Genomic DNA, 12,577 nt, shown 5'->3' with positions numbered 1-12,577 from the left:
TTCGGTCGTTAGGAAGGCGCGAGATATACAAAGTAAAAGTATATGAAAAGTTATTTTCCTTGCTGGATATTTCTTGACAGACTCAATTACTGTCAATATCTGTTCATCTGTACAGTCAATCAAGCGGTTAATAGTCCATCAGATTACACACATAACAAGAAAATGGGTCCTCCAAGTGCTAAAGCTTACATGGGATGGTGGGGTCACATTGGCTCCCCAGCTCAAAAAGGTATTACCTCCTACTCCGTCTCCCCATATGTGCAAAAACCACTCGCTGGAACTCTCCACAACGCCTTTTTCAATACCTTCAGAAGAGTGAAGAGTCAGTTTCTTTACGTTGCTATACCTGCAGGCATTTACTGGGCGTGGTGGGTGAATGCGGAAGAGTACAACGAGTACTTGTACACCAAAGCGGGCAGAGAGGAGTTGGAAAGAGTGAATGTTTGATTGGTTTAGCGTGCCCATGCAGATCGGATTCGATGTTGCAGCGCACTGCTTAGTGAAGAGTGATTACCTACCAGGACGCTTTCCGTAGTTCTCTCTCTCCCATCTTATTTATTCCGGAAAATTTACATGTACACATTCAAAAACATTACTCAGGACACGATTCATGCGTATATATAGTATATATGGTATTTATAGCGTGTACTTCTATAAGCATTCAAATTTAGTTCAAGGCGCATTTGACATTTGACGGCACGTGATACTGCATACAAAGTCACGTTTAGCACGTGACTAATTTCCTAGTCTCAGATTTATGATTTGATCCATTTTTTCTGGAGGGGGTCCCGTAAAGGATAAGAAAAGATACCAATGAGATGAGGTGACCATATCTTGATCAATACTGTTCAGTAGCTAGTTGCTGCTTTTATATTTCCGTAAGTAGGCCCGTTCGAGCTGGATCTGTAGCAGAATCCTATAGAGTGGGTTGCCAGCGTTTGCCTTGCTTTTTGGCAATGTCAAGTGCTCATAGAACAACAGTACGACGGGGTTCAAATCCCATATCGAGACGTGCTTCATCATCAACCTTCAAATTTCAGGAGTGTGATGGCGGCGATAATAACAGTACTGTAGGGAACTCTGAGGCTGGTAGTAGCAGTGGAGAGGACTCTTTTTGTCAAACAGAAATGGGAGATACGCTTTACTTTGAGCCTAGAAAAGTTTATAAGCGGGGGAATAGATCACAAGTTCGTTCCTCGCTAGTTAGGGTTTATTCGGAGAACGAGAAGGGAAACTTTGACCATGCAACAGGCACACGTCTTTTCGATGATATGAAACATAGACCGGTTCCTAGCTTGAGTAAAATTGGCTCATCAAAAAACTGCGGCACCTCGATGAGACACCCGAGAAGGTATTCTATGAATGAGAACAAGGAAGTCGCCAAGAAAAGGAGCGCTGTTGACATGCAAGATGAATATATCCCAGAGTTTGATTTTGCAGATGTTGTAAATAAATGGCAGATGGAGGATGACGAAAACACTTATGGAGAGAGGAAGAATAGCAGAGACTATTTACCGAGGGTTCAAACAAGAGATACGAGTGTGTTTCCATCAAAGTTCATGACCGATGTATTACGTAACGAGGACTGGAATGCGTTTCGCGGCAATAATAGTGAAAGCGCCAGTCCAAATAGCTCGTATATCCTGGACTCTTCACACGCCCAAGTGGACCCTATACCTCTACCGAACCGCCCTGGCACAATACCGCTCACCGATGATATGAATGGAAACATTGTGGGATCCTTAAGCGATGAGAATGCAAATACGAGTAACAATAGTAATAATAATCACAACGCTCAGTTGACAAATCCCTTCCGCAGATACGGATCTTCAAAGGTGACAGTCACCGAATCCTTCAATTCTACGTCTTCAGGATCGACTCAATTTCCTGATAATTCTATTTCCGTTATCAGTGAATTAAGCATGTCAGCTGAGGAAGTGAACGATTTAATAGAGAAATTACCTCGAGATTTTCTATTCATGCCTTATTCGTCAAGAAAAAAGTTCATCGTTGAGGCAGTGCCTAACAAAGACTACAAGCTGATCATGTCTCTCATCAAAAAGTTCTTATTGAGATCTTCGAAAAGTAGCTCTTCAATTGGAAAACCTTCCACAAATGGCCCACCTAATGGTCCCCGATCCAGACATAGTTCTGTAGCCTCTCAGTATTTGAGTTCATTTTCACCAGCATACGTCTCTTCTGTTGCTAGCATGCATAGTTTACGACCGGATGACAAAGGTATGGAAATATTAGGTCACAGACTGGGTAAAGTTATAGGATTCGGTGCTTGGGGTATGATTAGGGAATGCTTTGACACACAGAGTGGGGCTGTCAGGGCTATGAAAATCGTAAGATTCAGAAATAACATCAAAGTAAAAAAACTTGTTATTAGAGAAGTAAACATATGGCAGGAACTGAAAAATGATAATATATTACGATTGCTCAAATGGAAAATGGATGAAGATTATGCAATGTATTGCTTAAGTGAGAAGATCAGTGATGGTACTTTATATGATTTGGTAATTTCGTGGGGAGAGTACACCAACTCAAAAATAAGTTTGAGGGATAGATGTATAGCAACGATACGGCTGTCGTTACAGGTAATAGCAGCACTTAAGTATATGCATTCCAAATCAATTGTTCACGGTGACGTTAAGCTGGAAAATTGTTTGATAGACAAAAGCTCAAACGATATTGCGTGGAGAGTTTTAGTTTGTGATTTTGGCATGGGATGCCATTTTGGGCATCCTGGTTCCAAAAGTGCTGATGAATGGAAATTTCTGGCGATGCATTCCAACGAGGACATAATTTCTACAAATAGACCCGAGGGTACGGAGTTCATTTCACACTTAGATCGGCAAAATACGTCTATCAGCAAAAGGCCTTCTATTTCAAAATCCCAATCGAATCTGAATATTCACAATAATGGCTCTGTAAGCAAGCGATCAACTGATTCTCTGAAGAGTGCTCGGAACAGGAAATCTCTCGCTCTGACGACATATGGGGTAAGCTCGGTACCGAGACATTATGGACCTTCGTTGACGAGCACTAGAATTGGGAACTCTAGTACACCGTCGTTACAAGATACGAGAATAACATCATTTTCCTTTTCCAAGTTGTCGCCAACAATGGATATGACATCACCTAACAAGAATAAAGATAAAGATAACAAAAATATAGGGCCGGATCCTAATTCCCATATTGGTTCATTGCCATATGCAGCACCTGAATTGCTAGAGCCGTCGCCGCCACCTTTGGGTCCCTCTGCAGACATATGGGCGCTTGGAGTCATGCTTTTTACAATGCTAACGGGAAAGCTACCATTTAAGCACGAATATGAACCAAGATTGAGAGCTATGATTGCTGCGGGGAAGTATGATAAAAACTTCTTGGCTGCAGTATGTTTTGATGCCTCAGGTAGAAAAAAGATAAAATTTCAACGCACATATGATGCTATTCAAGGATGTCTCATGGTCGATATGTCGAAGCGGTGGGACTTAAACACTGTACAATTGGCCCTAGAAGATGACCTCATCAGAATTTAGGATTTTTCATGTTAGTAATGTATGCACTATTAATAATATGTAATATAATGAAGTTTCGATTTTTTCATCGCAGTTGAAGCTCAAATGCGATGCGTTAAACCAAGATGATATATTGAGTTAGCAAGCACCCGTAAATCATCAAAATATTTATTATACTGCAAATTAAGAAATGTCGCATTGTGGTATTTACGTTTGCTGGGTGTACGGAACAGCAAGTGAAGACATACACAGTAGATTTTATAACATAACAACACCAACATTACTACGTTTCTGAGCATCATAACTTTTATCATCAGTAAGGCCACCAGAAATAGGGAAAGTTTTGTAATTGAATAGATAAAAATTTAGGAACCCATCACCAGGACCAAATTTCAAATCATCAAGGAATAAAGCATTGTCTTGCGATGTTAAGGCATTAAACACATCCATTTTAACATTGCGCGCTATGATGCAGGCATCATTGATCAAGCTGTTCAATCTCTCTTTCAATGCAGCTGTTGCAGCAGGATCGTATCTATCACTATAAGCCAGATCTGCATCTGATGCATAGTAGAACAAGTAACCGATACCTAGTTCTTGATGAACGGAATTATTTAAAATCGTGAATGGTAGAGAGTAGAACGAGAAGAAATCGGTGATTTTTCCTTCTGGCGATTCAACAACATATGAATAAATTACTTTTTTGGAAGGATCAGTATTTTGGCTCTGTTCTTCGCCACCAATAAACCAATGATTAAACTCTTCTCTGGTGAAAGACTGCACGAGATCAAATCTCTCCTGGTACTTTTCGAAAAGAGCGTGAACTTCATCCAGATCCTTTTCTTGCAATGGTCTCAGGCCCTTAGTTACTGGTTCCTTTGGTAATGCGTAAGTAGCAAGCATCTGGGCCTTTGTTGTCTTGCTCGGTAAATGGGTAAAGCCTACATCATGTAGTTTACTCCAATTCAATGGACGATGTGTGTAACGGCACACACTTACTGGTGAGGGTAATACAGTGCCAGAAGTGTAAAGTGCGTACCATATATCGTGTTTATTAACTCTTCTCGTAATCTCCTTAATCAAGACAGGGGTTAACCTCTTTCCTCTCAATTGTTTATGCACACATAAAAAGTTAATCTCAACACCACGAATGGCATTATTTCTGACTCTCAAATCCACCGGGATAGCAGATATGAATGCTACCAGTTTCCCCGTAGCGCGAACACGTACCCCAACGTGCCACTCAGACTTCCAACCAGGCGATCTGAGCGACCAATTAAAAAATTCACGGGTATATTTAAAACGGAAAGAAGCATCGCGATCCTCGACATAGTTCTCATTCAATAGAACGAAAACATCTTCCAGTTCATCTTGATTTGTGACGTTTACGGTGCACCATTCAAACTCGTTCAATAGCGGTAGTGGTTCGTCTCGAATTTCATCCGGCGTTTTCACTTTATCAATCGGACCCTCACGATCCACAGCTTCATTCAATTTCGTGACCGGTTGTGTTCTCCAAAACTTGTAATCTTTCATCTCTTTCCTTTGCTGCTGTGTCAACTTCGATAGATCGCCATTGTTTAACTTCAAAAGTTTCAAAAGATCCGCCAATTTTCCTTCTTGATCCTCAGACATTTTCAATATAGATATGATAAATTGCCCAGGGCCATACCAACCAACCGTCTAGAAAGTGTAACGTGTATGATAAACTAGGAAGATATGTACATACATTACCAAGTCATATCAATTAATGAAATATCATCACCTACGACCTGAAAATTTTTGGCGCTTTTGCAAGGCGATGAGGTTCGAGCGCTGCGATGAGATGAGTTAAAATAAAGCTAAAGGTTATTTGAATGCTTCTTGTGCATTTCACTGGTAAGTTTTGGTCATCCGAAAGCAATCACAATGATATCTTCGACAACATGGGTGCCAAGGGGTTATGCTTCTGAATTTCCTGAGAAATATGATCTGGATGATGAAGAGATGGAGAGGATTAACCAGCTGGCGCAGCTGAACTTGGATGATGCTATAGCAGATCTGAAAGATGCTGAAGGTGAAGTAGATGCTACCGAAAATATGGAAGTAGATGGCCAAAGACTGCAAGACGAGTTGGCCAGGGATGATGATTTGAAAGAGTATGACTTGACCAATGTCGCCGACGAAGAGGATATGAACGAGGAAGGACTGGATGTCTCGATGTTTCCGGGACTGACAAATGATAAGGCTAAGTTTCATGAGGCAGAAGGTGGGGAGGATCCGTATATTTCTTTGCCTACACAGGAGGAAACAGCAGAGGAAAAGCAAGAGTTGCAAGTGTATCCGTCAGATAATATGATTTTAGCAACCAGAACAGAAGATGACATCTCGTTTCTTGATGTATATGTTTACGATGACGGTGCGGGTTTCCATGATGAGAGTATAGCTGATGAACAAGGAGATGAAACAGATCCTGACGTTGCTCGTGGTTTAGTGAGAGACAGTTCCTTATACGTCCACCACGATCTGATGCTACCTGCATTTCCTTTATGCATTGAATGGCTGAACTACAAACCCGGTTCGAACTCTGATGCGCCTGCAAATTTTGCTGCTATTGGTACATTCGACCCTCAAATTGAAATTTGGAACTTAGATTGTGTTGAGAAGGCTTTCCCAGATGCTATCCTTGGTGAGCCACAAGATAATTCGATGCCAGCATTAAAGATTAACAAAAAGAAAAAGAAATCAAAGAACGTTCACAAGCATATTACCTCGCATCATACAGATGCTATTCTATCGCTTGCGCATAATAAACACTTTCGCTCTGTGCTAGCGTCCACATCTGCCGACCATACTGTAAAATTGTGGGATCTGAATACTGCTACTGCTGCTCGCTCAATGGCTTCAATTCATAACAATACAAACGTTTCAGCATCGGAATGGCACAGTAGTAATGGTTCGGTCTTGTTGACTGGTGGTTATGATTCTCGTGTTGCGCTTTCTGATGTAAGAATCCCTGACGAATCCAAGATGTCAAAGTATTGGTCAGTAATGAGTGGCGAAGATATTGAATCTGCTACATTTGCGGATGAAAACATAATATTATGTGGTACTGATTCAGGTAACGTTTACTCATTTGATATCAGAAATAGCGATAAGTCGGAACCTGTTTGGACTCTAAAGGCCCATGACGCTGGAATTTCAGCACTCTCAGCAAATAGATTTATTCCTGGCCTAATGAGTACTGGTGCAATGGGGGAGAAAGTAGTTAAACTATGGAAAATTCCAACATCGGAATCGAATACTGGAAAAGGTCCCAACATGGTTCTTTCTCGTGATTTTGATGTGGGTAACGTATTATCAGTTTCATTCGCCTGCGATATCGAAGTAGCTGGTAACATGGTCATTGGTGGTGTTAACAAAGGGTTGAAGCTTTGGGATGTTTTCACAAACAGAACCGTTCGTAGAGTTTTCTCAAATGAATTATCCACGGTTCAAAAAAGAGCTAAAGAAGAAGCTCAATCTGTTGGTAAAAGTTCTAGGATTGCAAGGAAATATAGAAAAAATGATAACTCAGAGACTGTGATAACTATTGCTGATCAGCGTGAGGATGACGATGAAGAATAAATACTTGCTCAACATGTATTTCACCTTTTGTACACTAATGAAAAATATATATATATATATATACATACATATCTATATAAACCAAACTGCACATCCTTTATCAAACCCTAACCCATACCGGAACCAGTTCAGCAAATCATGCAGGCAGCTGCGCGCATATTATGCGGAAATCAACCATTTGAAATGCTGGTTCTCCGGCGTGTCTTCCTCCATGTCGATATTAGCGCATTCACTTCTATCGTAATTGCCATTTTTTGAGTCTGACACCAAACTTATACTTCTCTGCGAGATTCGGCGAGGCCGATTGAACTGTTCTGACATCATGGGATACAGCGAGAGCCCACAATCAGAACGAAATGCTGGCCGATTTTCGTGCAAATATCCTTCCATCGCCTCCTCATCTTCCTCAAAATCGGTCAGAGCTTCGTCTCCATCCTCGTCCTGGTTATTACCCTCCTCCTCGTTATTCGAGTATCCACCAGCAAGCCAATGAGATGTTTCAGTACTGCGCCTGCCGCCACCAACAAATACACTGTTTTGTCTTGCTTTTCCACTATCTATTTTTCCACATTTCTCCTTGATGGATGCTATCAGCCCATCAATTGTATCTTCGTGTCCGTCGTACACTACCTTGCACATCTGCTGGTACTGCGATGCAAACAGATCTTGGTTCCAACTAAAGCCTTGCGACTGCGATGAAGATACTGTGAAGCTATTAACATTGCGCAGGCCCGAACCGTACGCACTGCAGTACACCATTGGTGCTTCGCTCTCTAGCATGCTCTTACTGAGAAACATCCATCTCATTGCAAAATTTACTCTTTTGGTCGATTTAAACTAACAACTAGCCACCAAGATACGTGCAGTAATGTATTCAAAGTCACCTGTGGCACCTCTAGTGTTCTGTTTCTGTCGTGTAAAGTCTTGGAATCATATCATGTTTTTACTTCTCCCCTTATCTTCCCCAGTTTGATACCAAAAATCTCCGTGTTGAACATGGTGGAGTGTCCGATATGGGGTTCCAAAAAATAAGTGTCCGACTAGTGTCCGGATATAGGAGGAGTCGTTGAAAGAAAAATAGATTCTTCGGACAAAAACTCGTTTAAAGCGATGCTGGTCATTTTCAAAAAAAATTTTTCAAAGATTCAATGTGGGAAGCGATGAGCTTCTCAGAGGAATAATGGCATGTTGAAGAAATTTGCATAGAACTTGAAAGAGATCTGTTACGAAAGACGCTGTTTGGTGGGTTGATAGACTTGAGTATAGTTTAAACGAGTTTCAATGGCACCTATTGAATATATACTGTTTGAAGAGCCCACTGGGTATGCTATCTTCAAGGTGAAGTTGCAGCAAGACAACATCGGCTCTAGATTGCAAGAAGTGCAGGAGCAGATCAATGATTTTGGCTCTTTTACCAAGTTGGTAGAACTAGTCTCTTTTGTGCCTTTCAAAGGAGCTGCAGAAGCTCTTGAAAATGCGAATGACATATCTGAAGGATTGGTTTCGGAGAGTTTGAAAGCGGTTTTGGATTTGAATTTACCAAAGGGCTCAAAGAAGGAGAATATCACGCTAGCTATCTCTGATAGAAATTTGGGACCTTCTATCAAGGAAGAATTCCCGTACGTGGACTCTGTTTCTAACGAGTTGGCTCAAGACTTGATCCGTGGTGTTAGATTACACGGTGAAAAACTGTTCAAGGGTCTTGAATCTGGTGATTTGGAGAGAGCCCAATTGGGTTTGGGTCATGCTTATTCTAGGGCCAAGGTTAAGTTCTCAGTTCAAAAGAACGATAACCATATCATTCAAGCAATTGCCTTATTAGATCAATTGGATAAGGACATCAACACCTTTGCCATGAGGGTCAAAGAGTGGTACGGCTGGCATTTTCCAGAGTTGGCTAAACTTGTGCCTGATAACTACAAGTTTGGTCAACTTGTATTGTTTATCAAAGATAAGGCTTCTTTGAACGAAGATTGCTTACACGATTTGGCTGCTATACTAAACGACGATGCCGCAATTGCCGAAAGAGTCATTGATAATGCTCGTATTTCGATGGGTCAAGATCTTTCGGAGACCGATATGGAAAATGTCTGTCCTTTTGCTCAAAGAGTCGTTTCTTTGGCAGAATACAGAAAGCAATTGTTTGATTATCTATGTGAAAAGATGCACACCGTTGCTCCAAATTTGTCTGAACTGATCGGTGAAGTTATTGGTGCTAGGTTAATTTCTCACGCTGGTTCTTTAACTAACTTATCTAAACAAGCAGCATCAACAGTTCAAATTTTGGGTGCCGAAAAAGCTTTATTCAGAGCTTTGAAAACAAAAGGTAATACTCCAAAATATGGTTTAATCTATCATAGTGGATTTATTGCTAAGGCCTCAGCAAAGAATAAAGGTAGAATTTCAAGATATCTTGCAAATAAATGTTCTATGGCTTCAAGAATCGACAATTATTCTGATGAACCAACGAATGTTTTCGGTTCAGTATTAAGAAAACAAGTCGAGCAAAGATTAGAATTTTACAGCACCGGTACACCAACTTTGAAGAATGAGTTAGCTATTAAAGAAGCAATGGATCTATACAATGAAGGAAAACCTGCAAGTGAAGAGGAGGAAAAAGTTCAAAGTGATGAAAAGAAATCCAGGAAGAGAAAGCTAGAAGAGTCAAACGAATCTGAAGGTGAAGAAGAGGAAGAACAAGAGGAAAAGAAAGAAAAGAAGAAGGTAAAGAAAGAGAAGAAAGAAAAGAAGGAGAAGAAGGAAAAGAAAGAGAAGAAGGAGAAGAAAGACAAGAAGGAGAAGAAAGAGAAGAAGGAAAAGAAGAAGAAGAACTAGAGCAGACTACCTCCTATAAGACCAAACCCTTAGACACCCACTCCATTTCTTAAAAAGACCTATGTACTGTATATTTAGATGACGATGGAACGAGAATTTTAGTACCCGTTTTCCTTTCAACAAATATTTTTTAAGTTTATAAACTATTACAAAAGAGCCATCATCAAATGTAAAGACCTGATTGTGCGCCACTGGCACAACCGTCTAATCTCCAGCGACGATAGCATTCGTCTGCATAATTAAGCACCCCAACGGGTATCCATTTATTGAAAGCTTCAACTAGATTCTCCATGGTTTCTAATGTCATTTTTTCAAAGCCCACGGGACCTTCACTGGGTGCAATGAACCCTTCAAATGGCAGCGAGGCAGTAACTAATTGTGATAATACAGAACCCACAAATCCTGTGACAAATTCCGGTGGTTGTAAACTGCAGAATGTGTTCGAAATAGGCTTCAATTCTAATAATTGATCTGACGTTCCAAGAACGATTATTGAGACGTTACTGTTTGTCCTGGAAAGCAATTTGACTAGCTCTTTTGAAACTTGATTCACAACAATTGGTGACACCTTGAGGAAGTTTTCTTTCACAATTATCAAAAGCGTGTCGCTAAAAGCCATAATTGCTGTTGTAAAAGTATATTCATTGCTGATACTTTCTGTAGAATCTTTGGGACCAACTTGATTCGGGAAATTCTCATCGAAATCCCACGAATGTACAGGTTGGTCTGAAATACTTTCTTTCTCTAGTTCCAGGTTTGCGGTCAACTGCCCCACCTCTTCTAACTGTAATAAAGTGCTAGGGAACAATGGGCTCATTATTGCTGTTGTAATAATTACTTTACTGAATCTGTGTACATCTGGACAGTTTATATCAACCTTAGGAACAGGACTTTCATGTAACGAACCGTTATTCCCGAATATGGAGGGGACATTTAGCTGATGCCTTGGTTCTGCAAGTTCATTCCATTGTTTGAACTTTTGTGAATGTTAGTTATCTATCATTATTCTCGTTCCAGCCAGTCACAGCTATTTGGGCTTGCAATTGTACATACGAGCATTGCTACAGATATGTGTATTCTTTTTCGATGCAATCCTTTTCTTAAACATATATTTCAGTATGCGCATTTCACAGGATCAAATATTCTTTCTAATGCATCCTTCAATTGAAGAAAAAAAATAGACTCTAAAAAACTCTTATCAAGATACAAAGTTTGCGAGGGAAAGCAAGCCAATTATGTCTGATTTGGCTGCCAAATACCAAGGGTTGCAGGGTGAGCTAGAAGAACTAATCGTTGCTAGACAGAAACTTGAAACACAGCTCCAGGAAAATAAAATTGTCAATGATGAGTTTGAGCACCTGAAAGACGACACCCAAGTTTATAAATTAACAGGTAATGTTTTACTACCAGTAGAGCAGGTCGATGCACGCACAAATGTTACCAAGAGGCTGGAATTCATTCAAGGCGAAATTACACGTTGTGAGAAGAACATTGAAGATAAACAGCAGGAGCAAAACAAGTTAAGAGAAGAGATAACGAAAATACAAAGCGCTGCTAGCGCATAATAATCTGAATACAGTTTACTATTAGAGCATGCATAAAGGTAGACATTATTTAATTTTTTTCGTGTGTACTAGAAAGAGTTGTATATCAATGGCCTTAGCCTCTTGCCAGTTGTGATTTAGCTAAATTGACAGCACTTAGCATAGTATACCAAGTAAATTCTTCAGTATTATTGTAGTATTCGCCCAATTTCATCACACGGTGAAGTTTTTCTTGGGCAAACTCAAAAGTCTGGCTGAAGTCTGCGGACTTATCCTGGCTCATGAACAGTTCACTGCTCACGTAGGTGCAACTGATGGCCAGCCTCTTCGAGTACCACGCAAAGTCCGTGTGGTCTTTCTCATTGGAGAAATAAAGAAGATCATCTGAGAGCCTGTGTAGTTCCGGTAGCGCATTATTAAGCAGAAACGGACCTGGAATGGCTAACTGCGAAAGAACCTGTGACAGGCGGCTTGCTATTGGTGCGTTGAGTTTAAGTCTCTTCAGGAGCAAGCTTTCCAATGACGGCAATTCTTCATCAGCAGCCTCAGGATCGATCCCTGCCACCGTCTTGTACCTCTTGTCCACAAGATGGAACTTGATGAGCTCCATCAGTGCAGGCGAAGAGTGCAGGAAAGATGGCGGATTCGAAGAGCTGATCACACTCAACATCGAGGACGGTAACTTCAGCACATTCAAGGAATGCACTATGGCTCTCTCGTTGAAACCATAGATAGGAACAGAAACATCCATCGCATGTGAAAGTACTTTGTACTGCATTGAATCCTTCCCATAGACGAGGGAGCCAAGAGTGGTAGGTTTCAGAAAATCGGAAGCATTGGCATGATACATGCGTTTTGAAAGCTTCAACGAACGATTCAACATTGTTAAAGCAGTCTAGGTCACAACTAGTAATATCCCTGACTTATTATATCAGTAACAATACTCTCACCAATTCGAAACGTAAAACGTGGTATACATCATTGTACAGTGTATCATTGTAGTGTTCGTCTTTGCAGATGCTTGAATTTCGTTTATCAGGCGGAAAGGGGACCAACCCTGATAATTAC

General features: G+C 40.7%; 9 protein-coding genes across 9 annotated transcripts; 5 read left to right on the top strand and 4 right to left on the bottom strand.

The window, feature by feature from the left end:
• Positions 1-42: 42 nt before the first annotated feature.
• On the top strand, positions 43-447 carry QCR8 (ubiquinol--cytochrome-c reductase subunit 8; the record flags this gene model as incomplete). Its single annotated transcript, XM_037289272.1, has 1 exon — positions 43-447. The coding sequence occupies one exon, from the start codon at positions 43-45 to the stop codon at positions 445-447; it is 405 nt and encodes a 134-aa protein (XP_037145167.1).
• A 509-nt stretch (positions 448-956) lies between these two features.
• NNK1 (protein kinase NNK1) lies at positions 957-3,545 on the top strand (the record flags this gene model as incomplete). Its single annotated transcript, XM_037289271.1, has 1 exon — positions 957-3,545. The coding sequence occupies one exon, from the start codon at positions 957-959 to the stop codon at positions 3,543-3,545; it is 2,589 nt and encodes an 862-aa protein (XP_037145166.1).
• Positions 3,546-3,782: 237 nt separating this feature from the next.
• On the bottom strand, positions 3,783-5,159 carry NMT1 (glycylpeptide N-tetradecanoyltransferase NMT1; the record flags this gene model as incomplete). Its single annotated transcript, XM_037289270.1, has 1 exon — positions 3,783-5,159. The coding sequence occupies one exon, from the start codon at positions 5,157-5,159 to the stop codon at positions 3,783-3,785; it is 1,377 nt and encodes a 458-aa protein (XP_037145165.1).
• A 273-nt stretch (positions 5,160-5,432) lies between these two features.
• Positions 5,433-7,130, top strand: PWP1 (rRNA-processing protein PWP1; the record flags this gene model as incomplete). The annotated part of the gene is made up of 1 exon (XM_037289269.1): positions 5,433-7,130. The coding sequence occupies one exon, from the start codon at positions 5,433-5,435 to the stop codon at positions 7,128-7,130; it is 1,698 nt and encodes a 565-aa protein (XP_037145164.1).
• A 159-nt stretch (positions 7,131-7,289) lies between these two features.
• On the bottom strand, positions 7,290-7,937 carry UGX2 (Ugx2p; the record flags this gene model as incomplete). Its single annotated transcript, XM_037289268.1, has 1 exon — positions 7,290-7,937. One exon carries the CDS (start codon positions 7,935-7,937, stop codon positions 7,290-7,292), a length of 648 nt encoding a protein of 215 aa, XP_037145163.1.
• Positions 7,938-8,411: 474 nt separating this feature from the next.
• NOP56 (snoRNP complex protein NOP56) lies at positions 8,412-9,965 on the top strand (the record flags this gene model as incomplete). Its single annotated transcript, XM_037289267.1, has 1 exon — positions 8,412-9,965. One exon carries the CDS (start codon positions 8,412-8,414, stop codon positions 9,963-9,965), a length of 1,554 nt encoding a protein of 517 aa, XP_037145162.1.
• Positions 9,966-10,128: 163 nt separating this feature from the next.
• Positions 10,129-11,024, bottom strand: PBA1 (Pba1p; the record flags this gene model as incomplete). Its single annotated transcript, XM_037289266.1, has 2 exons — positions 10,129-10,941; positions 11,019-11,024. The coding sequence occupies 2 exons, from the start codon at positions 11,022-11,024 to the stop codon at positions 10,129-10,131; spliced, it is 819 nt and encodes a 272-aa protein (XP_037145161.1).
• A 176-nt stretch (positions 11,025-11,200) lies between these two features.
• On the top strand, positions 11,201-11,530 carry YKE2 (tubulin-binding prefolding complex subunit YKE2; the record flags this gene model as incomplete). Its single annotated transcript, XM_037289265.1, has 1 exon — positions 11,201-11,530. The coding sequence occupies one exon, from the start codon at positions 11,201-11,203 to the stop codon at positions 11,528-11,530; it is 330 nt and encodes a 109-aa protein (XP_037145160.1).
• Positions 11,531-11,624: 94 nt separating this feature from the next.
• Positions 11,625-12,392, bottom strand: COQ9 (ubiquinone biosynthesis protein COQ9; the record flags this gene model as incomplete). Its single annotated transcript, XM_037289264.1, has 1 exon — positions 11,625-12,392. The coding sequence occupies one exon, from the start codon at positions 12,390-12,392 to the stop codon at positions 11,625-11,627; it is 768 nt and encodes a 255-aa protein (XP_037145159.1).
• Between the last annotated feature and the right edge of the window lie 185 nt (positions 12,393-12,577).

The sequence above is a fragment of the Zygotorulaspora mrakii genome, chromosome 5 (genome assembly GCF_013402915.1).
Source record: "Zygotorulaspora mrakii chromosome 5, complete sequence".
NCBI lineage: Eukaryota > Fungi > Ascomycota > Saccharomycetes > Saccharomycetales > Saccharomycetaceae > Zygotorulaspora > Zygotorulaspora mrakii.
Note: the sequence above shows the minus strand (reverse complement) of the source record. Positions and strands in the feature narration are given on the sequence as shown.